The sequence below is a fragment of the Symphalangus syndactylus genome, chromosome 16, assembly GCF_028878055.3.
Source record: "Symphalangus syndactylus isolate Jambi chromosome 16, NHGRI_mSymSyn1-v2.1_pri, whole genome shotgun sequence".
Taxonomy (NCBI): Eukaryota; Metazoa; Chordata; class Mammalia; order Primates; family Hylobatidae; genus Symphalangus; species Symphalangus syndactylus.
The window spans coordinates 54,223,178-54,248,832 of NC_072438.2; the positions used below are offsets into that span (position 1 = coordinate 54,223,178).

Genomic DNA, 25,655 nt, shown 5'->3' on the forward strand with positions numbered 1-25,655 from the left:
CTCTATTATTAAATGAGTCTCTGAGTCATACATAGTTCTCTTTTGGGTTTTAAGAATTATAGTAAATCTCCTTGATTGCCTACTTAACAACCATTTCCTTTCTCCCTCCTTTGTTTAAGGGAGCCTGATTTTGTTCAGGCCCCTACACCAGCCATCCCCAGTTCCAAAGGAAGATCCTGATTAGTTTAAGCTGGGCATGGCATTTTTCTGTCTACAGTTTTTTTGTTTGTTTGTTTGTTTCTGAATACAATTAGTAGTCCAGGGGTAAACATGTACTCTGATATCAGGGCCTTGGCCTACGGTTGTGTGATTGTGCTTCACAGGACAGCTCCTGCCCAAACTCTGCTGCTGTGCCCTGTGCCCTAGCCTGGGACAGGAACAACCTGGAGAAAACAGCACCTGGTTTTTGATTGGTTCTCCCTGCATGGTGCTTCTTTTTGCAGTTCAGCTGTTTGTAGGAAGTGTCTTTTCTAACTACACAAAGACTCCTGACGGCTAGCTGTGACTCCACCCAAAGTTGACCTGAGCGAATCCCTTAATGATATCTTGGAGATATGAACACAGTTCTTCCTCCTTCCAGCTGGACATGATCAAGGAAGCATGGTGCCCCAGATGCCCTTGGTAATGTCATCTTTTCACCATTGTGGGAGCCAGCCTGAGTTGAAGCTGAACTGAAAAAATCACAGACAAGGTGCTAAACTGCCACGTACAGCCTCAAGAGTCCACCTACTTGACTCTGTATGATAATATAAAACATGTGATATGTATATGATAATAAAAGATAAATGTCTTCATTATTTGTCATTTTGATTTGGGCTTTTCTGTTATTTGTAGGTAAAACATCTTAAGAGACATATTATTTTCTGGCTCTAAAAGCAATGGCCATTCACTTAGAAAATGTAGAAAAGATAGAAAAGCACAAAAATTTAATAATTATACCACCCAAAGACTATAACTGTAAACTTTTAATTATGACTTTCTGATCTTTTTTGATGTGTGGATATATGTACTTTCAAAACTCAGGACAATAGTGCACATAATACTGAATATGCTGTTTTACTCAACTAATGACATATAATGAATCCAAAAGAAATTTTTCTTCCCTAATTTAATTTTAATATTTGCATATTATTTTCCTTTATGGTTGTAGTTTATGTTCCCTATTTTTGGATATTTGGAGGTATTTTGATTTTCTCATATTATAAATAATGCCAGAAGAATATTATAGTGTATATATTTTACACATATTTAGTTGGCTTCTTAGAATATGTCTTTACAAGTGGAGTTTGATCAAAAGATGTGAAAATACTAAAAGATTTGTATGCATGTTTACACACTTTTAGCTTGTATTCAAAATGAGACTTAACTGGTGTTTAAAATAAAAATGCTCTGTTGACAAATTCTCATAAGCACTTACAGCAGTTTTTCTCGTCCATGTAATCAGGGCAGTCTGGGAACCCATCACAGATCACTGTGTGCTTCAAACATTGTTTATTGGATGGACATTCCCAAAGATCTCTCTCTTTACAACCTAGAGACAGAAGAAAAGGTTATTTGCAATAGACATGGAATTGAAAATAATGATAAATTCAATCAATGTAGAAAAATTACGCTATAAAGGCATGATGTTGGCCGGGCGCAGTGGCTCATGCCTGTAATCCCAGCACTCTGGGAGGCCGAGGCAGGTGGATCACAAGGAATCACTTGAACCCAGGAGGCGGAGGTTGCAGTGAGCCAAGATCACACCACTGCACTACAGACTGGGCAACAGAGCAATACTTTGTCTCAAAAAAAAAAAGAGAAAAGGCATAATGTCTTTTTTCTTAAAAAGTTTTGAACTCTGCATACCATGAATAATTTTGAAAGTAGAAATACCCAATAATATTCATATTGTGATATAAATTGTACAGCTTTCCTAACAGAAGATCAAAAGTGACATATGGGGCCAGGTATGGTGACTCAACGCCTGTAATCCCAGCACTTTGGGAGGCTGAGGTGGGCAGATCACTTGAGCTCAGGAGTTGGAGACCAGCCTGGCCAAGATGGTGAAACCCCATCTCTACTAAAAAATACAAAAAACAGCATGGTGGTGCGTGCCTGTAATCCCAGCTACTTAGGAAGCTAAGGCAGGAGAATCATTTGAACTCGGGAGGTGGAGGTTGCAGTAAGCCGAGATTGCACTACTGCACTCCAGCCTGGGTGACAGAGCAAGACTCTGCCTTTTAAAACTATATAGTTAATAACTGAATCAGGGTTAGAACCCTGGTCACTTTTCTCATGTATTTTCTATTTTCTTTTTTGAGAACAAGTCTCACTCTGTCGCCCAGGTTGGAATGAAGTGGCACATTCTTGGCTCACTGCAACCTCCACCTGTCTCAAAAAAAAAAAAAAAAAGTGACATAGGGGACATGGAGAAAAAATTTAAAAGCATACATTAACATTCATCTTTAGCTGTTCCTTTTTCTTTCTGAGTGAAATTGCTGTCAATGCATAAGACTTATCTATAAAATAATGTTATGCTTTTAAGCAAATATGCCAAAGTCTAGTGATCTAAGTGCATATCACCTTAAAATGTAATTTCATTCTACAAATCAGGAGGCCATCTGTTTTTTTTAGCAAAAGAGACTCCTTCTATGCCAAACAAAACTAGTTTAAGAGCCAGGTACAAAAGCTATTACTTTATGGTAGTCAGAGATCTAAAGTTGGAAACTTCATCAGTTAATATGAGAAATGAATATAATTTGTACAGCATTAATGTAATAACTTGAATAATGTAATATAATAATTTGCCTATGAAATAGCAAGCGCTTGTGATGTATTTAATAAATGCCATTGATGATTCATGTGCAGTGCATTTCATATGCCTGCTAAAGTTTGACAAGAGTCTAATATGTTTATGTCATTCCAGTCAGATCCCTGGCCCTGGCCAGGCCGTGAAGTACATGAAGGAAGAGGCTACATGGTAAAAAAATTTGAGTACCTTCCACCCCCTTGGCTAGAACAATGGCTGGCATGTGGCAGGCCCTCAACTTTTAAGTAGAACTTCATCTCATGCAAGGAACAAAATGTCTCTGGCTCTCAGGAAAATATAATTTATTTTTAAGGTCAGTGAAATGCGAAGCAGTGATCAAATAAGAAGTTTCTTAAACAATGTTATTGTTCATCTGACCTACTACAAATAAGTCAGATAAATTATGTAGATGATTGACTCAGGTTTCTTGGAATCCATTATGAGAAAAAAAATTGGTTTTCAAAATTTTCATTAAAAACAATTATAAAAATAAGTGGCCCAAAATGCTTACTATAAGCTAAAATTAAATTTAGTGTGTTTCATCAACCAAAGATATAGGAAATAAATAGTGAGAGTCTTTCACTGGCTGATAATCTGGAGTTGTCTTAGGCCCAGGGACATCCATTCCAAGAACTCACAGAGACATTATTTAGAGTTTTCAGCTAGTAGAGGATCCAGACAGCATCGAAAAGTTCTGACAATAAGAGTCTCTTGAGATTTGAGAAAGAGCCTGAAGTCTGGCCTCTGTGACCCAGCTCCTGCCAAATGGTACAGTCTGCTCATTCTACCAGAGAGCAAAAGACATCAAGAAAGATCAAGAAAGATGGCTCGACACTCCATGCATGGTGCGACCCTTTTCCAGGGCTGCTCCTCTGCTCACAAAACATACCACTTGCTAATAGAGAATGAAATGAAATAGCATGAGTTTTGCTGATGATTCCCAAGGCACATTCTTCTTAAGACTACAAGGAAGAACTTCGACATTTGGAATGAGATGATGAAATACCACAGAAATAGATCATCTGGGACAGAAGGCCCCCTAAAGTGCATCCTCACAAATAATAATAATGATGATGATAATGAGATAACATGTATTATCCACGATGTATCCACATTCTAGATATTAGCTTTAATTCTTAAAATAACACTATAATGTCAGTATTATGCTCACCATTTTATAAGTGAGGAAACTAACATTTAGAGAAATTGAATCCCTCCACATCACAGCTCCACGGAGAAAGATCTGGATGGGATCCAGGTACAAGTCATCAATTGCAGTCCTTTGTAAGATGCGAACATGAAGTATGCATAAGGGTGTAGGAGCAGTGGAAGCACAGCTTTAGAGTCAGACAACTGGATTTGAATCCTAGTTCCAAATCTCACCAGCTGTGTGAGCTTGGGTAAGTTACTTAACTTCTCCAAACCTTGGTTTCCATACATCTAAAATACAAATAATAATGCCTGCTTCATAGAGTTGCTATAAACATTAAAGGAGTACTCCATAAGCATCCATTTTCACCTCCCATGTCTTCTCTTTTCTCATAAAAGTTCGTATAGCATAATACCTCCTTTGTGGAGTTACAGTGAGCACAAAAGAAGTAGGATAAAAAGAGAGAGACATTAGTTACACGGGAGATAGTATTATTTTGAGAAGAAACCACTTTCTTTGTAAAGTGACATTTTGGTGCAATTATGTTTTAAATGTATATTCTAACAGGAAAAGGATATGATTCCATCAAAAATTAAAAACAGGCATGGATGGGATGGGCTGTTTAATGTAGCTGCAGGTTATGAAACCAAATAATTGTTGATGTCAGAATAATAACCTCTCCAGCACAGAGACAATAGCAACAACCAATAATTGAGGATACAGTGTTCCAAAAAAGTGACCAACTCATCCCATTTTGCCAGGGATTTAATTGATTTGAGCATGAAGTGTCCCTTCTTCCAAAATATCCCCATCAGTCCCAGGCAAATCAGGTTGACTGGTCACATTAAGTGTGCTAAGCATTCATCTGGGTTTTTTGCTTACTCTATCTCTCATTTTCACAAAAACTCTGTGAAACAGGCTGCCCTGACAGAGGCAGTATCCCCCGCCCCCACCGCCCTCAAATGGAATACCTTGCTTATAAAAACAGTTGTCATTACAAGTAAAGTCAGCAAATCACCTTAAAGCGATGCTTTCTGTTCTGTAAGAATCTCTTAGCTATGCAACTATAGAGTAAGTAGGTCCACTCATTCTCTTGAGTTGAGCTGCATGAAATTTTTAAATTCTCACCCTTCGGAGTGGAGCTGCTCACAAGGAGGAAGGAGACAAGGTAATACTGCATTATTGAGCTGACAAAGGCTGGAACAGTCCGGATCCAGCCATCCTGGACCAGTGTCTGCCCCAGGAAGTGGCTGTGGATGTGACCTTGGAGCAGATCATAGGAGCTGTAGCAGCCAGAGTACAGGCCTAACAGGTGTGAAGAGCCTTCTACAGCATGCAGGATCCTGGACAACAGAGCCGCTTCCCTCAAAGAATGGCTGCAAAGGGCTCTACCTCTGCACATGCTATAGCAGCTGGAACAGAGGGCCTGCTTCCCACTGTGGTCTAGGCCTGATTATCAGGGCGGCCATACCAGCACAGGCCATCCAGCCACCATCCAGCTGGAAAGTCGCAGCAGCCTACCCAATTCCTGAGTCACTTCCCGCTTTTAGCAGTGCCGTTTTTATGGCATGCTCTTCACATATGGGTGGCCCAGTCTCCCGTGAAAGAGGCAGGATGAAGGAATGGATGGGACTTTAAACTGCGTGGCTCTAATCCTAAAAAGAGAGAACATCCAACCCAAAACCAACACTATCTCCAGGAAAAGACACCATCCATCTACCTGAGTTTACTATGTGAGCCAGAGACCTCGCCCAGCTCGTGCTTTAGCCTGACAGGCCAGCCCACTCTCTTTTGCCATAAACAGCTGTCAGAAACAAGACTATGCTAGACAGGACTCCTTCCCTCAAGGGAGATGGCTGGGGCAGCCTTTGAAAGGAATCGCCTCCTGACTTCCCACCACCACAGCAGGTGAGTTCCCAATTATTAGCTTCTGAGGATGAACAGGGCATGTTATAAGCATTCCAAGCTGTGAGAGATAATGTGGGTGTTCTCTGCATCTTACCCAGAGAAGTAAAGTGATTGGCCAAATGTCACACAGACTCTAAGGCTAAGTCAGGATGTAAATTCAAGTCTAAGTCTACGCAGGACACTCTGCCATTCCAGTCTGCCCTCCCAAGACACCACAGAAGACGACGAAACAGTTAACCAAGTATTTAAAGGGAAGGAGAAAATTTCCCCCTTAACATGGAAAATTAAACCCTACTGAGTGATGAGAAATCAATCCTGAAAATTCATCCTGAAAACACATTTGTGGATATGCCAAAGCTATGGACATAATGACTCTCACTCTTCTGCTAGCTACAGAGCAAAGAGTGGTCTCCTCCCCAGACAAACAGACACAAAAGCATAGAGACCGGTGGTATTTGGAGTGTTAAGAGAGCCAGTTAAGCCCTTCTGTGAGATAACTCATAGAAATGCTATCCAAGAATCCAAAAAGAAAACATGCCTTTTGGAAACTCTTTGAAATCAAGCTGTAAAACCCATAAATATCAGAGTCAGATCTTCTAATACAACCTAAGGGGATTCTGACTTGAAGAAATGGCTCAGGATATATTTAAAGGTTTTATTTTATTTAAGATCAAGAGGAGACCAAAGACAGGTGAAGAACTGATTTTTAGTCATCTGAAGATAAACAGTCACTTAATGACACTCAGACATTTGTATTGCTGTCAATCTTTTCTCTATATGATGTATACCATTTTACTTAGAATAGTGATCAATTAGTAATTTTGATTCTGTGTTCATGTAATAAAGGATTTTATTTTCACAGTCGGTATAAAGCACCTGTTGTAGCTATATTTTCATTTAACTGCTCCACTGGGAGTTGCTGCTTGCTTGCATCACAGCCCAGGTACCACCTGCTCTTGTAGCTGACCCAAATCGTGGAGGTAAGGCCTAGCAAGAGATAACCTCAGCCTCACACACTCAAATCTATAGAGTGATAGAAAAGCTGAAAAATACAATCCCTTTGTTGTTTTCCTTAGCTCTCCTTTCTTTGATGTCATTCTTGATCATTTATTTTCCCAGGTCTTTCCCTCATGCTCCACTGCATGGCTATCAATGCTTGGAAAATGTTACGTTGAAAATAAACTCATTTATCAAGTTGCTAGTTTTACAGGCAGCTCTATCTATATCATGTATGCTCAATTACTGACATACCATCAATCCTTAAGACAATGCAGTACTTCTGTACTGACACAGTGCAGATTCTGCTCAGCATTCCCCCTGTCTCTTAGACTTCCTTCCCATATCGGATTTGCATAATTCATCCCAACACTTGTTGAAAACTATTCTAGTACTGACATTTTCAACTCTTGTTTACATTGGCAATTACACAATCAAAGCAGCCTCAACAGCGAAAATCTACCACAAGAGCTGGAGACATTTAAGAACAATATTACTGATTGCTAAATTCTAATGCATGTATTTTAAAAGTGTATTTATAAGTTAAGTGCTTTGGCTACCACGTTTCTCCATTACAACAGTGCCAAAGGAACAAGAAGTAAAGTTAATTTCTCATAGAATATTTATTTTATAACTGAGTTAAATAAGTATTGTTTTGAGGGGAACTCAATAATCTTGTTAGAAGTTCTGAGGCAGCTGCAGATTCATGACAATGAATAGTTAATTGTCCAATTATTGAGTAAAGCTCAAACACTTAATACCACAACGGACAGAATAAGTCAGAAAGGCAAGAAGCTTGGGGTGAAACCCAGCTTTGCTGGAGCTGGTGCTTGCGTTACCAGATGGTGTGCCTATGCACATACGAAAACAGAAAGACAAACAGCAAGGAGGTAAACGGAAACAGATGACTTCTTATGAATCCTCTGTTGGGCCTTCATCAACCTGACTTCCTTATTTGATCTTAAGTGGTGTGTCCTCCCAAATCACTGAACAAGCCCATTCAAATGCATGCGTAAGTATCAAAGAGAACGAAGTATGTAAAGTTTTCTATTGTTAGTCACGTTGGAAAACTTCTCATAAATTGGTACTGCTGGAGCAATTAATTGAACTCCAAATGTATTATTCCTTACCCACTTTTAACTTTCCTTAACTATAGCTCTCAATAGTGCTGTCAAATATTTTTAATTTTTGATAGAGATTAGACAATATATTCTATTATTTTGGTGTGCCTTTAATTATGTGATTAAAATACTGGTGAAAACCAATTACTTAACTAGAAACCTGATATTTTAGGGTCATTTAAATCCTATACCAATATTATAGTACTTTAGGTTTATTTTTTGCAGAATATGTTCTAGAACTCAGAACTTTTTGTCTTGGTAAAGTTGTTTTGTTTTGTTTTTAACTAAGCTTTTGAATTTCTCAAATATTTAGTCCCCTACAACAAATTTAGGTCTAGCCACCCCAACAAAGTATCATGCAACCTCTTTGAACCATCTAAGATAATCTATTTTAAATTGCATCTCAAATACCATGACCCATCAAAGTCATAGTTAACAAATCTAATACATTCTCAATAAATCACTTATATGAGGTATATTCAATGAGTTTTGATTTCTTTACAAAACAAAAAACAAAAAACCACAAACGAGCAAACAACAGTAGCTTCTAAAAACACTGTACATTTCTCCATAACAAAATTACCCCAGACATTGTACCATCATTCTGACAGCTGGAGTTTTCCAGAAGATGCATTTGTCCATATTTATGGGAGCTGACAGGATTTCAGTTTATTGCTTGTGACATTTTGTGTAGACCAGAAGGGCAATGTTTACCACCTAAAATTCACTTAATGGAGCAAGGCAATATTTCATACTTCAAAGGCCAAAAGAATGAGATTATTTCAAAAGATGTACTGCCTTATGTGCTTTTCATGAAACAGTGTCAATTCTTCTTAAACAGGAAAGGCTAAATAATCATAACCAAACAATTCTGTGAATAGATCTTCAATCGTTTTGCTTTCCTCAAAAACACTGTTTATTAAAGACCATTGTCGGACTTCTATTCCCTAATACATTGAGGTTACAAGTACAAAGATTTGCAGGGAAATATAATGAGAACTAAGTCCACTCAAATTATCATTGGCATTTACGGCTTTTCCACTGGCGATTTTGGACCTCATGGCAGAAATGTCAAGAAGAGTTTTATCCTTTGCCAAAAGAGAAAAAATATGAGAGGGCATGAAAATGAATCCCAATTAAACTGGGAATGATGGAGTCTGAACTCTGAATGTTGGAGTATGAACTCTGCCTTCATGCATCTAGATGTCTATTTAGCAACATGGGAAGCATACGCAAAGACACTATTATTCTGACTTTAAAACTCATAATGATTGCTTTATAATTTAATAATAAAAATAATTCCTTACATTTGTGAGGTGCTTCTCCTTTTAATAAGTGTTTGCAAATATAGTAGTGCCCAGCCACCCTTATCTGAGGTTTCAGTTTCCACGGTTTCAGTTATCCCTGGTTAAGCATGGTCCAAAAACGTTGGCACAATACAATAAGATATTTTGAGACAGAGAGAGAGAAACCACATTCTCATTACTTTTATTTCAGTATATTTTTATAATTGATCCATTTTATTATTGTTGTTGTTAATCTCTCATTGTGCCTAATTTATAAATTAAACTCTATCATAGGTACATATGTGTAGGAAAAAGCATAGTACTGCATATATGGGGTTCCATACAATCTAGGGTTTCAGGCATCCACTGGGGGTCCTGGAACATATCCCCATGGATAAGGGGGAGGGGTACTGTATGTATCAGGGTTATATAGAAGTGTAATTTAGAGGAAATCAAGAGTTAGGAAAAACACTTAAAATATATGCCATACTGTTCAATAATTTAAGAAGTAAAGACATTAGCATTGAATCCTAGTCCTACTATCAGTGAATAGTTTACATTTTTAACACAGTTTCTTATTCTATTCTAGTTATTACTGTACATTCAAGAAAAGTACCATTGCACATACATACCACAGTTTTCCTCATCACTGTCATCGTCACAGTCGGCCTGGCCATCACATCTTCTGGAAGCCAGAACACACCGTCCTGAGTGGCACTTGAAATGACTAGGTGAGCATTCTATTAAAAACAATATTACTGTTAAAGGGCTGAAAACCCAGAAACATCAGCTAATTTATGTATTTACATGTAGGATGTTGTCAAGGAGCTTTTACTGAAGATTAAGGGTGATCTCTTGCAAAGCGAAATAGCCATTTTGCTTTGGCATTCTTCTGCCTGCCAATCAGCATCTTTGTCCTTCATTCTTGGCCTCATCTCTCTAGATATGCAGTTTAACGTCTGTGTATTCCAATGATTAATTTTCTTTCCAAATGGGACAACCCAACAATTGCCAGAGCCTGATATGCCTTGTGGAGTCAGTGCTCCTGACTACCTAGCGGCTCTCAATGTGTCAAAATCATTTCCACACCCCCATCTTTCCAGCTGGTCCACAATTCCATTTCTGTACTTGATGATCCTATGTTGCCATAGTCCCCAAATGTTTTTTACTTGAAGGAACCAAGGTTTGATGTTCGCCTTTGCCTTCAGGATCCCTAGTATAAAAGCATCCATACATAATGGGCTCTGTGAGTAAAGTACAGTTTAAAAACACCTGGAGTACTAATTAAACTCATCTCTGAGTTCATTATTTTTAATTTTAAAATGATTTTTGGGGGGAAGATGGAGCAAGATGGCCAAATAGAAGCCTCCACTAATTGTCCTTTCTGCAGGAACACCAACCTGAACAACATCCACACAAAAAAGCACCTTCATAAGAACTAAAAATCATATAAGCAATCATAGTACCTGGTTTTAAATTCAGATCACTGAAAAAGGCACTGAGAAGGGTAGGAAAGACAGTCTTGAATCACCAATACCACCCCTCCCCCATTCCCCAGCAAGAGCTGCATAGCACAGAGAATCTGTGCACTTGTGGAGCGATTGTGGGACTTTGCATTGGAACTCAGTGCTGTCCTGTCACAGCAGAAAGCAACACCAGGCAGAGCTCAGCCAGTGCCCATGCATGGAGGCAGCATTTAGCCGAACCCCAGCCAAAGGGGAATCACCCATCCCAGTGGTCAGAATTTAAGTTCTGGCAAGCCTTACCACCACAGGCTAAAGTGTTTTGGGGTCCTTAATAAACTTGAAAGGCAGTCTAGCCCACAAGGACTGCAATTCTTGGGCAAGTCCTGATGCTGTGCTGGGCTTGGAGACAGTGGACTTGCGGGCATGCAACCTAGTGCATGCCGCAGAGTGGCCAAGAGAGTGCTTGTGCCACCCCTTCCCCAACCCCAGGCAAGCACAGCTTGCAGCTCAGAAAGAGACTCCTTTCTTCTGCTTGAGGACAGGAGAGGGGAGAGTAAAGGGGACTTTGTCTTGCAACTTCAGTATCAGCTTAGCCACAGTAGAATAGGGCACCAGACAGAGTCCTGTCCTAAGGCCCCATTCCAGGCCCTAGCTTCCAGACAACATTTCTAGACATATCGTCAACCAAAAGGGAACCCACTGCCTTGAAGAAAAGGGCCCAGCCCTGGCAGCATTAGTTATCAGCTGACTAAAGAGCCCTTGGGCCCTGAATAATCAGCAGCAGTACTCAGGCAGTACTTCTCGTGAGCCTTCGGTGAGACTCGAGATGTGCTGGATTCAGGTATGACTCAGCACATTCTCAGCTGTGATGGCTACAGGGAGAAACTCCTGCTTGAGAACAGGAGAGGGAAGAGTAAAAGGGATTTTGTCTTGCAGCTTAGGCACCAGGCTTGGCCACAGCGGGGTAGAACATCAAGTGAACTCTTGGGGTCCCTAATTCTAAGCCCTGGCTCTTGGATGACATTTCTGGATGTGCCCTGAGTCAGAGGGGAGCCCACTGTCCTGAAGTGAGAGTCCCAGGCCTGGCAGCATTCACCACAGGCTGACTGAAGAACCCTTGGGCCTTGAGTGAACACTTGTGGTATGGTAGTACTTGTCATGGACCTGGGGTGGTAGTGATCATGAGGAGAGACCACTACCACTCTTCCATTACCTGTCTGTGGAAAGGGGAAGAGTGAGAAGAACTTTGACTTGTGGCTTGGGTGCCAATACTGCAGAAATTCAAAGGATCATTAGAGGCTACTATGAGCAACTATATACCAATAAATTGGAAAGCCTATGAGAGATGAATATATTCCTAGAAATATACAACCTACTAAGATTGAACCATAAAGAAATCCAAAGTCTGAACAGAACAATAACAAGTAATGCTATTTAGGTAATAATTAAAAGTCTTCCAGCAGAAAAAAAAAAAAAAAAAAAAAGCCTGGGACCCAATGGCTTCACTGCTGAGCTTTGCCAAATATTTAAAGAAGAACTAGTACCAATTCTGATCAAACTACTCCAAACAATAGAGGAGGAAGGAATACATCCAAATTCATTCTACAAAGCCAGTATTACCCTGATACCAAAGCTAGACAAAGACACATCAAAAAAAAAGAAAACTACAAGCCAATCTCCTTGATGAACATTGACGTAAAAGTCCTCAGGAAAATACCAGCAAACTGAATTCAACAACACATTAAAAGGTCATTCATCATGACTATTTAGGATTTTTTTTTTTTTTTTGAAATGGAATTTCGCTCGTCGCCCAGGCTGGAGTGCAATGGCACAATCTCGGCTCACTGCAGCCTCCACCTCCCAGGTTCGAGTGATTCTCATGCCTCAGCCTTTGAGTAGCTGGGATTACAGGTGCCTGCCACCATGCCCAGGTAATTTTTGTATTTTTAGTAGAGACAGGTTTTCACCATGTTGGCCAGGCTGGTCTTGAATTCCTGACCTCAGGCAGTCCACCCACCTCAGCCTCCCAAAGTGCTGGCACAACAGGCATGAGCCACTGCTCCCGGCAGTCATTTAGGATTTACAGGAGTGATGTAACATATGCAAATCAATCAATGTGATACATCATATCAACAGAATGAAGGACAAAAACCATATGATCATTTCAGTTGATGCATTTGATAAAATTCAACATCCCTTCCTGAAAAAAAATCCCTCGAAAAACTGGGTAAGAAGGAACATACCTCAGCAAAATAAAAGCCATATTTGACAGATCCACAGTTAGTATCAAACTAAATGGGGAAATAATGAAAGCCTTATCTCCAAGATCTGGAACATGACAAGGATACCCACTCTCACCACTGTTATTCAACATAGTAATAGAAGTCCTAGCTGAAGCAGTCATAAAAGAGAAAGAAATAAAGGGCATCCAAATTGGAAATGAGGAAGTCAAATTATTCTTGATTGCAAATGATATGATCTTATGTTTGGAAAAACCTAAAAACTCCACCAAAAACTACAGAACTGATAAACAAATTCAGTAAAGTTGCAAGATACAAAATCAACATACAAAAATTAGTAGCATTTCTATATGCCAACAACAAAAAATGTGAAAGAGAAACCAAGAAAGTAACCTCATTTGCAAAAGCCACAAATAAAATAAAATACCTGGAAATTAACTTAACCAAAGAAATGAAAGGTCTCTGTGATAAAAACCATAAAACACTGATGAAACAAATTAAAGAGGACATAAAGAATGGAAAGATATTCCATGTTCATGGATTGGAAGAATCAATATTGTTAAACTTTCCATATTATGTGTATTAGGCCATTCTTGCACTGCTATAAAGAAATACCTGATACCAGCCAGGTGTGGTGGCTCACGCCTGTAATCCCAGCACTTTGGGAGGCCAAGGCGGGTGGATCATGAGGTCAGGAGATCGAGACCATCCTGGCTAACATGGTAAAACCCCATCTCTACTAAAAATACAAAAAAATTAGCCAGGCATGGTGGTGGGCACCTATAGTCCCAGCTACTCAGGAGGCTGAGGCAGGAGAATGGCGAGAACCCATGAGGTGGAGCTTGCAGTGAGTGGAGATCACACCACTGCACTCCAGCCTGGGTGACAGAGCGAAACTCCGTCTCAAAAAAAAAAAAAAAGAAATACCTGATACTGCATAATTTATAAAAAGGTTTATTTGGCTCATGGTTCTGCAGGCTTTAAAGGAGGCCTAGAGTCTTCTTGGTTTCTAGGGAGGCCTCACGAAGCTTACAATCGTGGCAGAAGATGAAGTGGGAGCAGGCACGTCACATGGCAAAAGCAGGAACGAGAGAGAGAGAGAGAGAGTTGGAAGAAGGCACCATGACCAGATCTCCTGTGAACTCAGAGTGAGAGATGGTTCAAGCTATTCATGAAGGATCTGCCCCCTTGATCCAAACACCTCCCACCAGACCCCACCTCCCACACTAGGGATTACATCTCAACATGAGATTTGGGTGTGGAAAAATATCCAAACTACATCATTCTGCTCTGCCCCTTCCCAAATCTCATGTCTTTCTCACATTTCAAAATACAATATTCCTCCTCAGTTGTGCCCCCAAAGTCTTCACTAATTCCAGCATTAACTCAAAAGTCCCAAGTCCTAAATTCAAAGCCTTATCCCAAATCTAAATAAGTTCTTTCTACCTATGAGGCTGTAAAATCAAAAGAAGGTGTTTACTTCCAAGATACAATGGCTGTACAGGCATTGGGTAAACATTCTTATTTCAGAAGGGAGAAATTGGCTAAAAGAAAGGGGCTACAGGCCCCATGCAAGCCCAAAACCCAGCAGGGCAGTCATTAAATCTTAAAGCTCCAAAATAATCTCCTTTGACTCCACATCCTGCATACAGGGCACACTGGTACAGGGGCGGGCTCCTAAGGCCTCGGGCAGCTCTGCCCCTGTGGCTTTCCAGGGTTCAGTCCCCATGGCTACTTTCACAGGTTGTTGAGTGCCAACAGCTTTTCCAGACAAAGGGTGCAAGCTGCCAGTGGATCTACCATTCTGGAGTCTGGAGGGCAGAAGCCTATTTCCCACAGCTCCATGAAACAGTGACCCATTGGGGACTCTGTGTGGGGGCTCCAGCCCCATGTTTCCCCTCTGCACTGCTCTGACAGATGTTCTCTGAGCCCTGGCTAAAGGTAGAGCAGCCTGTATGCAGGAAGCAGTGTCCCAAGGCTGCAAACGGCAGTGGGGACCTGGGCCTGGCCCATAAAACCATTCAGTCCTCCTAGGCCTTTGGGTCTGTGATGGGAGGGGCTGCCTGGGAGATCTCTGAAATGCCTTCAAGGCATTTTTCCCATTGTCTTAGTTATTAGCTCTTTGCTCTCTTTTGGTTATACAAATTTCTCTAGCAATTCAGCCTGCTTGAATTCCTCTACTGAAAAAGCTTTTTGTTTCTTTACCACATAGGTAGGCTGCAAATTTTCCACACTTTTATGCTCTGCTTCCCTTTTAACTATAAGTTCCAACTTTAAGTTATTTCTTTGCTCCTGTATCTGAGCACAGGCTGTTAGAAGCAGCCAGGCTATGTCTTGAACACTTTGTTGCTTAGAAATTTCTTTCCTCAGATACCCTAAATTTTCACTCTCAAGTTCCAACTTCAACAGATCCTTAGGGCATAAACAGAATGCAACCAAGCTCTTTTCTAACACAAGATATGGGTGAACCTTTGCTTCAGTTCCCAGTTAGTTCCACATTTCCGTCTGAGATCTCATCAGCCTGGCCTTCACTATCCATATCACTATCAGAATTTTGGTCACAATCACTTAACCAATTTTTAAGAAGTTCCAAACTTTCCCTCATCTTCCTGTCTTCTTCTGAGCTTTCCAAACTCTTCCAACCCCTGCCTGTTACCAGTTCCAAAGTTGCTTCCACATTTTCAGGTATCTTTATAGCAATGCTGAACTTCTAGTACCAATTTTCTGTGTTAGGCTGTTCTTGTGTTGCTATAAAGAAATGTTTGAGACTGGGTAATTTATAAAGAAAAGAGGTTTAATTGACTCATGGTTCTGCAGCCTTTACAGGAACCATGGTGAAGACATCTGCTCAGCTTCTACGAAGGCCCCAAGAAGCTTACAGTGAAAAGCAAAAGGGGAGCAGGCACATCACATGGTAAAGAAGGAGCAAGAGAGAGAGTAGGGGAAGAGGTGCCATAGCACTTTTAAATGACCAGATCTCATGTGAACGCAGAGCAAGAACTCACTTGTCACCAAGGAGATGACCCAAACCAATCATGAGGGATCTGCCCCCATGATCCAAACACCTCCCATCAGGCCCCACCTCCAACACTGGGGATTACATCTCAACATGAGATTTGAGCAGGGACAAATATCCAAACTATATCACTATGTAAAGCAATCTATAGATTAAATATAATCCCAATGACATTCTTCACAGAAATAGGAAAAAAGTCCTAAAATTCATATGGAATCACAAAAGACTCAGAATAGCCAAAGCTATCCTGAGCAAAAAGAACTAGAGGAATCACATTACCTGACTTCAAATTACACTACAGAGCTATAATAGCAAAAACAGAGTGGTACTAGCATAAAAACAGACACATAGGCTAAGGGAAAGAAAACTGAGAAAAGAACTCATACATCTACAGTGAACTCATTTTCAACAAAGGTTTCAAGAACACACACTGGGGAAAGGACAGTCTCTTCAGTGAATGGTGCTGAGAAAACTGGATATTCATACGCAGAAGAATGAAATTAGACCCCTATCTCTCACCATATACAAAAATCAAATCAAAATGAATAAAGACTTAAACCTACAACTTCAAACTATGAAACTACTAGAAGAAAACATTGGGGAAACTTTCCAGTACACTGGACTGCACAAAGATTTCTTATGTAATATCACATGAACACAGACAACCAAAGCAAAACTGGACAAATGCGATTACATAAAGTTAAAAAGCTTCTGCAAAGCAAAGGAAAGTGAAGAGACAACTCACAGAATGGGAGAAAATATTTGCAAAATATCCATATGATAAGGGATTAATAACCAGAATATATAAAATGCTCAAACAACTCTATACAAAAAAAAACTAATAATCTGATTTAAAAATGGACAAAAGAGCTGAATAAACATATCTCAAAAGAAGACATACAAATGACAAACAGGTATATGAAAAGGTGCTCAACATCACTGACTATCAGATAAATGCAAATCAAAACTACAAGATATCATCTCACCCAAATTAAAATGTCTTATATCCAAAAGACAGACAATAACAAATGCTAGCAAGGATGTGGAGAAAAGGGGATCCTCACTCACTATTGGTGAGAATGCAAATTAGTACGACCACTAGGGAGAACAATTTGGAGGCTTCTCAAAAAACTAAAAGTAGACCTACTACATGACCCAGCAATCCCACTGCTAGGTATATACCTAAAAGAAAGGAAACCAGTATATAGAAGAGATATCTGCACTCCCATGTTTATTGCAGCACTATTCACAATAGCCAAGATTTGGAAGCAACCTAAGTGTCCATCAAAAGATGAATGGTTCAAGAAAATGTGGAACATATATGCAATGGATTATTATTCAGGCTTAAAAAAGAATGAGATCCTGTCGTTTGCAACAACATGGATAAAAGAAGACGTCATTATGTTACCTGAAATAAGCCAGGCACAGAAATACAAACTTCTTATGTTCTCACTTATTTGTGGGAGCTGAAAATTTAAACAATTGAAGTCATGAGGATAGAAAGTAGAGCAATGGTTGCCAGTGTCTGCGAAGGGTAGTGGTGGGGGAAAGCAGGGTTGGTTAATTGGTACAGAAATATAGTTAGGTAGAATGAATAAGATCTAGTATTTGATAGCACAACAGAGTGACTACAGTCAACAATAATTTATTGTACATTTAAAAATAACTAAAGGAGTGTAAGTGGATTGTTTGTAACATAAAGAAAGGATAAATGCTTGGGGTGATGGATATCTCATCTACCTGATGTGATTATTATGCACCGTATGCCGTATGCCTGTATCAAAATATTTTAAGTACCCCATACATATATACACCTATGTACCCACAAAAATAAAAGAATAGAAATAGAAAATGACTTCTTTATTTTTAAAATGAATGCAATTTCTAACAGATGAGTGCCAAATTCTTCAATGCAATCAAGTTCACAAATTCACTCACCTAAGCAGCCTGATTGGCAACTAAATAGAAAACAAACAAGAAAAGCCATAAATAGAAGAAATTCAAAAGGTAGCTAACCATGTTAGATACCCTGCTGTAATTAATTTTAAAATTAACCTTCCACATATTCATCAGGCATCAGGCAGGTTTGATTGTCTGAATTTTCCTCTGGAAATTGACTGCAATCTGTGTCTTCAGGCCACTGTAGGCCCACAATCCCAAGAACAGACTCACAGCGTTCTTTGGAGTGCTCACACAATGCTCTAGATGAACAAGAAAGACAAAACATTAGAAACAGAAATAGCTCCATCTGAGACAGATGTTATAAATTTATGTCATTTTAATTCTGTGTATGTGGCATGTATTGTGGGTGTGTGGATATAAAAGACGCACACATATATGACAGGTATTCAGGAAACCAAAATGAGTAATATCTCTGCAAAGAGTATACATTCCAGCACCACACTTTCACCAAAATAAACTTTATTGCAGAAATAGGTCTAAAGATGTTTCCAGGACACAGATTCCCTTCTCCTCATTGCCTTTCTCATTCTGTCTTCTGTGTTTGAAGGAGACACATTCTCCAACCTTTTGTTCCAAACAGGGAAGTCTCCAACATCACTTTGGATAGTTTGCCACCAAAGTCATTGAATCTACATAACACCCTCATCCTCAGAGATCTCCCCCTCTGCAGGCCAGCCCTGTGAGCCATCTCATGTGCCACCTTAGCTTGCCTAATACATAGCCTCCCTTACTTCAGCTTCCATCAATATTGGTGAAAAGCTTAGGACTCCTTCCCAACCCACTTATGTTGAGCTCGAGTCGGTTAAAATGTTTGTTTTTTTTTGTTTTAAAGAAATGATATACTATTGTATCAGGCGCTTTCGTGCGTGTTATGTCTTTTGTCCAGAATATTTTTAAGTATCAGCGTGCCTCACAGAAGATTTCTTTTCTTCTTTTTTTACTTCTTATAGAAAAAAACATGATTTTTGTCTCAACATATTACTAAGAAATTAGTTACATAGTTAAAAAAAAAAAAAACCTAACCAAAATAAGTTCCTAGGCCAATATACTCTTAATGGACTCAAATACATGCTTACTTCTCAAAAGTTTCAAATTTTATACACTAATTCAACCAAGTTCTCATTTTTAAGATAAAATGGGAGACAGATCTTCCAGAAAGGCCAGCTCCAGTGTTGCCCAAAACTGGTAGACAAAGTGTAACAATCAAATGACGAAGTTTCAGAGAAAGTTCTGTCTAGGTTTAAGTCTGGACAAAGCTCAGTATAACTCAACATTGGTTTAGCCCAGGAATTTGTGGTAAAGATAAAGCCGTGGTATTTCTATATTAGGTCAGGAAAGATGGAAAGTTCAATAGTTGATAACTGTCTGTTGAACTAGTTTTGTTGCAGATTTATAAAAAATGTATATAACTCAATTGCAACTGCTATTTTAAATTAGTCATATGATACTTATTTGTACAAAAGACTATACAGTGCCTGACTCTACCACTTCCAATTTTTTTCTGTAAAATGGAAATTACAACACTCCAGGGGGCGCTGTTCTTATCATAGTCCTTGTAGTGTTCAGCCATAGGTAGCACCTCTGATGATACACACCTCAAAAGGTTATTTTGAGTACGCTACAGCATAACAATCCTCAAGTATTTAGTCCATTGTAAGGACTCGATGTTAGATTTTTCAGTCTCATAGCTAAAAAATTCAATGTTAAAATTAATAAACAAGGCCGGGCGCGGTGGCTCACGCTTGTAATCCCAGCACTTTGGGAGGCCGAGGCGGGCGGATCACGAGGTCAGGAGATCGAGACCACAGTGAAACCCCGTCTCTACTAAAAATAAAAAAAAAAGAATTAGCCGGGCGTGGTGGCGGGCGCCTGTAGTCCCAGCTACTCGGAGAGGCTGAGGCAGGAGAATGGCGTGAACCCAGGAGGCGGAGCTTGCAGTGAGCCGAGATCGCACCACTGCACTCCAGCCTGGGTGACAGAGCGAGACTCCGTCTCAAAAAAAAAAAAAAAAAAATTAATAAACAGACCTAGCAAAAGCAGGCAAAAGCAACTATGCATCGCTTTATGAGCTTATTAGCATATTATTCAAAAATTTATTGTAAACAAATATCAAAATATAAAATTCATAGTGATAGACACTGAAAATGAAAGATGTATGGGTAAACCTGAAAAAAAGAAATAAAGTTATCTAAAAGAAATTTACCAAAATTTTCACTGAACAACACTTCAGGATCACCCTTGTCTTATGCATTTTAATATGGAACTTAAGCCCTGAAATTATAAATTATATCTGGATATAAATTCACATTTATATTTACAGCAGAAAATGCTGCTTTAGGGAAATTTTTATCTACATATGAAAAGAAAGTCAAATGCCAGAAATTGTCAAGTACTATTAAAAGAAATTATTCACTATCACTGACCTTGCTTTGCAAAAGTGAAGTAAGATTTAGAAACAGCTTTTTAACATAAAATTGGTAGATGTTTTATTAGAGATACTTTTAAAAGTACTTAGCAGAAATTTTCAGATATTTTTCTACACAAGCTAACATTTAGTTTTATTCTCTCTGTTGGTATAATTTGTTCAGTTCCCCAAGTCATTTTGAAATTTTATTATTTCCTGTCTATAGATGCCCTTACTTTGTTATCCATTGGTATTCAGCATATAATTTATTGTTTTCTCTTCTGTCCACTATATTAATAGTACTGCTTTTTAAAAAAACTCTGCGTGACTTCCGATCCCAACATATGGTTTCTGCAGTTGCTACTCACATTTAGGCCAGCACATTTGTATACCCACTCCTTGGGGGAAAACAGCACTGAAGAGAGCAGCAACTCACTTCTGAGAGTCATCTTGTATATGCAAACCCTCTGACTACAATGCCTAACACATGGCACAGCAAAGGGACAGACTGCCAAGAAGCTATTGTGCTCCTGTGCTATCATCACAGCTATTGTCCATTCAGGGTTCATTACAATGAATCAGAAGCACTTTACATTCATTCAATCTCAATACAACCCAACAACCATTACTATCCTTATTCTACATGTAAAGGAACCGAGGCTGAGAGAGACTCAGGAATTTGTCTAAGGGCTACCTAGAAACTAGAGAAGGGTCAAGATTTTAACCCAAACATGGACTCTGGAACAATACTCTTGACACTAGAATATCACTCATATTCAAAGTCCAAGCTACGCTCTTGAAATAGCATGTCTTATTTCATTCAAACAGGCAGAGAAATGTCAGCGATGTCCATCGCTGTCCAATCTGTGAGTCTGGCACTATGTCTTCTTGTGTCATATCTCTAACAAGTGCTGTCAGAGTGCAGCATTTTAAACACATCAGTGTTGCCAGAAAAAGAGGCAGATATATCCCTTTTCTACTATCATACTTTTTTTAAAAAATGGCTTTTTAATACAACAGAATTAAATACCTGTGAATTTATTTGATTGAAACACATAAACTATCATCAAAGGACGTTCACAGCTCCCTTGTTTGGTACTTCGTTAATGAATTCTGACTCAAACATTCATTTTACAACTTCTACTTCTTTGTCTCACTTGTTAAATATAAGGTATTTGATAAATGCAGAGCTCCTTAGGGAAATTTACTTTGTCCAAACTCAACTAAGTCTTCACCCCTTGGTTCTCTCTGAGGCAAAACAAGGGACTGGGGGAGATCCCATCATATTACCTGCAAGGGGGGATAAGCTGGCCTGTATTCACATCACATTTTGGTACCAAAATGGTGCAAGCAAAGAACATGAGGTATTTATAACAGTTGGTTTGAACAAGTGCAGGGAAAAGAGAAGACTCCCAGCTGATGGATGCTTCCTTTTGAGTCCTGTGGCCAAAGTAATTTGGATAACTTGTACTGTTGTAGGGCAAATTCATGCAGAGTTCCAATGTAATTGGTTCACATTGACCTAACAAAGAAACATACACACAAATATTTTTAAATTTCACATATAAAAACAACTTCTTTAAGTTTTACAAACTTGAAGTCTATTTTATTCTTTCTTTAGAGTAGCTAAGACTAGAATGCCAGTAGTAGATAACATTCTTTATGGATATTGAAAATAAGTAAGTTGATTAGTGAAGTGCCCTGGCAACTAAGATTCATTTCTGTATATGTAGTTGCTAGCACTGTGACAACATCATGCTTTAGAAAGTCCTTCCTCATTTTTTCCCTTGGCTCAACTTATCTAAAGATGACTCTCTTTCATCATTCCTTTTATTGACTCCAATTCATCTTCTTCTTCTGATTTACTCATTACTACTAAAATAGGATAGCCCATCATCTTCACTGTCACTAAACTAATTAACGAATGTGATTAAATAGGCAATTAGATAACTTCTGTCTATATGTTTTATTGTTGATTAATGTGTTTAAATATAAGGCTACAAGATTTCAGGGCAAGAGGAGGCTCAGATCTGTTGGATACTTCTTGCTAATAAGACAAAATCCAAACCCCTTAGCTTGAAATCTGAGGCTATTTTATACTTCAACCCTAGCCTAACTTTTCAGCTTCATTGCCTGTGATTATCCAATCAACAGTATCTCTGCTGTAATAAATTCTATTCCCTTATGACAGCAGATATTTTAAGAATTTAATGTTTTTATGCACCTTGTTTGCTCCTCTGTTACCCCCTTTTTTATAACATGCTCATAGTTATCTCCCCAAAGGTGGTCATGGTTCTAGCTGCCAGGTGCATACCGCACCTGCTGCCTGGATTAACCCTTTTCCATCTTCCCCACCAAGCTAACTCCTCTGTGGTCTGGAAGACTCAGCACAAATACCTCTTCCAGGAAACCTTCCTGGCCAACCACTCTTCCCATTACTACTTCCAGAATGAGTCTTTCGTGAGTGCAATAGCATCTTAGGCACATACCCACCATATGCTCATTGCATTCTGCCATGTTCTTTATTTACTTACTTGCTTCCCCTACACAATCCTGAGATTTTTGTGAAATGAGACTTTATCTCTTGATCTCAAAGTCTACACCTAGCACAGTGCCAGAATGAAGGGAGGAAAGTGTATCAGGGACTACCCTAGGCACTGTAAATGTAAGAGTAATGAAAAATATTCTCTGCCACTGAGGAACTCCACAATCTCGATAGGAAAAAGGATGCACGTGCTGGTAGCTGTAGTAGAATGTGAACAGGGTAGGATAGAGTTTGCATGAACAGAACATTTGTGTATCCCCATTCATAGGCTGAAACTCTAACCTGCAATGTAATAGTATTTGGAGGTGGGGACTTTGGGAGGTGATGAAGTTTCAATGAGGTCTAGATGAGGGTGGCATTTATATGGGATTAAAGTCCTTATAAGAAGGAGAAGAGACTAAAGCTCTCGCTCTCTCAGCCATGTGAGGAAACTTAAGAGGGCAACTGTCTGCAAACCAGGAAGCAGCCTGTTACCAGAGACCACGTCTGCCAGCATCCTGATCCTGCACTTCCAGCCTTCAGAACTGTGAGAAATAAATGTTTGTCATTTAAGCCACCCAATCCATGGCATTTTATTGTAGCAGCTTGAACATACTAAGACAGACATATTGAACAAAATGCTAGAGTCCAAAGGGAAAAGGTAGAGCAAGAGGTAACTGGGAAATCCTCTGATATGGTCTGGCTGTGTCCCACCCAAATCTCATCTTGAATTGTAGCTCCCATAATCCCCACTTGTTGTGGGAGGGAGCCAGTGGGAGATCACTGAATCATGGGGCAGTTTCCCCCATACTGTTCTCATGGTAGTGAATGCGTCACAAAATCTGATGATTTTATAAGAGGTTTCCCCTTTCACTTGGCTCTCATTCTTCTCGTCTGCCACCATGTGAGACGTGCCTTTTACCTTCCACCATGATTGTGAGGCCTCCCCAGCCATGTGGAACTGTAAGTCCATTAAACCTCTTTCTTTTGTAAATTGCCCAGTCTCAGGTATGTCTTTATCAGCAGCGTGAAAACAGACTAACACTCCTTCCAAGGATAAATGTGGTTTGGGCAGCTTTGGGGAAATACAGCAGAGAGGCTCCCAGCTGTCTCTCTCTGTTTGCAGTAGATATGCCACATTCCCTGCGGGGAGAGGCAGGCAAGCAAGTGTCCTGGTAAAATTCGCCCAGGCAGACCAAAGACTCCATGCCTTATTGAGAGTGATTATTCAAATTAAATTTAATTATTTGACTAAGAAGTGGTATCCATGCAAATAGATTTGCAATAAGGACTGGGCTGAAATATTAAAACATCTCCAGGACTACTTCTTAATTTAAAGAATCTGAGGGTATCACAGATATTATATTTATAAGGAGGCTGATGTTGGCCTGATAAAAAAAAAATGATACATGAAGTGTAACATGACTCTCAGTTTCCTGAAGAAGACACAACACTGAAAGGTTGGCATAAGCTTGAGGATGAGTCAGAGTGGAGAGAAGAGTAGATGGAAGAGGTTTGGGGTTGGTCGGTTCGGTTCATCCTTCCCTGTGATTTGTGAAGGAGGGGTTGGACATTATGGACTAAATGTTTGTGTTCCCCCAAAATTCATATGTTGAAATCCTAACCTCCAGTGTGGTGGTATTAGGAGGTGGAGGCTTTGGGAGGTGATTGAGTTATAAGGGTACAGCCCCCAAGAATGGGATTAGTGCCCTTATAAAAGGGACCACAGAGATCTCTCTCGCCCTCTTTTCACAGTGTGAGAATACAGTGAAAAGTCAGCCATCTGCAGCCCAGAAGACGGTCCTCACCAGAACCTGACCATGCTGGCAACCTCATTTCAGATTTCCAGCTTCCAGAACTGTGAGAAATAAATGTCTGTTGTTTATAAGCAATAATGATTTGTTATAGTAGTCTGAACTAAGACAAGAAGTAACATTTAAATATTGTTACAAGATTTAAAAAATGCATGTTTTTCATAACAATAAAAACACTACAAAGATGCGGAAAGAAAAAGTTCAACATCTCTCCACTCCCCTTTCTGTTACCTTCCCTGCAAGCCAACAGAAGGCTTTGAATGCTTCCATGCCTTTCCCTTGCTCACATTTATCCATACATGCCTTTGCACACTTAGACAGGGATTTGTGTTTGCTTTTGCTAAAGCAGAAGCATACCACTCCTATCACCCTTCAATTTGCTTTTGTTGCTTATTTGTCATGACCATCTTACAAGTCAGCACATGCAGCTCTAACTCTATGCTTTTTTCCTGATATCTTTAATATACTTAAAATTTTACACAATTGGTTCACTTACAGATATTTTTGATGCAGTCCTTTCTTTCCTTGTGCATACCCTCCCTTTCTTTCTTTCTACCACCCCATCAACGTTTAACTTTTTATTGATGTATTTCAATGAAGATGATTAATAGAACATATCACATGAATAATTTTTCTCTTTTTTATATGTGGAGAATGTATCGCTTTTGATTTGGGTTAAGATATAACTTTTAAGTGTTTAGGAGCCAAGGAAAAGGAAAGGATTAAGTAATGATCATATATTATTCTGTAGATCTTTATTGAATGCGGTAAGCTTTATTGGATCTTGAGTTTTATTCCTTCAAAGGCATTCTTCACAGAATGCTAAGCAAGATAAACTCTCAAAATACCTGTCAACCCCAAATTCTATGATTTATGATATCGATAAGCTTTTTTATCTTGAGCATTAGGCTCATGTGTGAGCCTGATTTAAAAATCGCCACTAGAGGGAGGTCGCATCACAAACATGTGAGAATATT

General features: G+C 39.4%; 1 protein-coding gene across 2 annotated transcripts in view; it reads right to left on the reverse strand.

The window, feature by feature from the left end:
- The window catches only part of CORIN (corin, serine peptidase), a 257,414-nt gene that overhangs the window by 54,717 nt on the left and 177,042 nt on the right, over positions 1-25,655 (reverse strand). For both annotated transcript variants that reach the window (XM_055246563.2, XM_055246562.2), the window contains 4 exons: positions 21,631-21,862; positions 18,030-18,175; positions 9,885-9,992; positions 1,418-1,531 (listed from right to left, as the gene is read on the reverse strand). In XM_055246563.2, the coding sequence (XP_055102538.1) occupies positions 1,418-1,531; positions 9,885-9,992; positions 18,030-18,175; positions 21,631-21,862 (600 nt within the window). The remainder of the gene's footprint in view (positions 1-1,417; positions 1,532-9,884; positions 9,993-18,029; positions 18,176-21,630; positions 21,863-25,655) is intronic.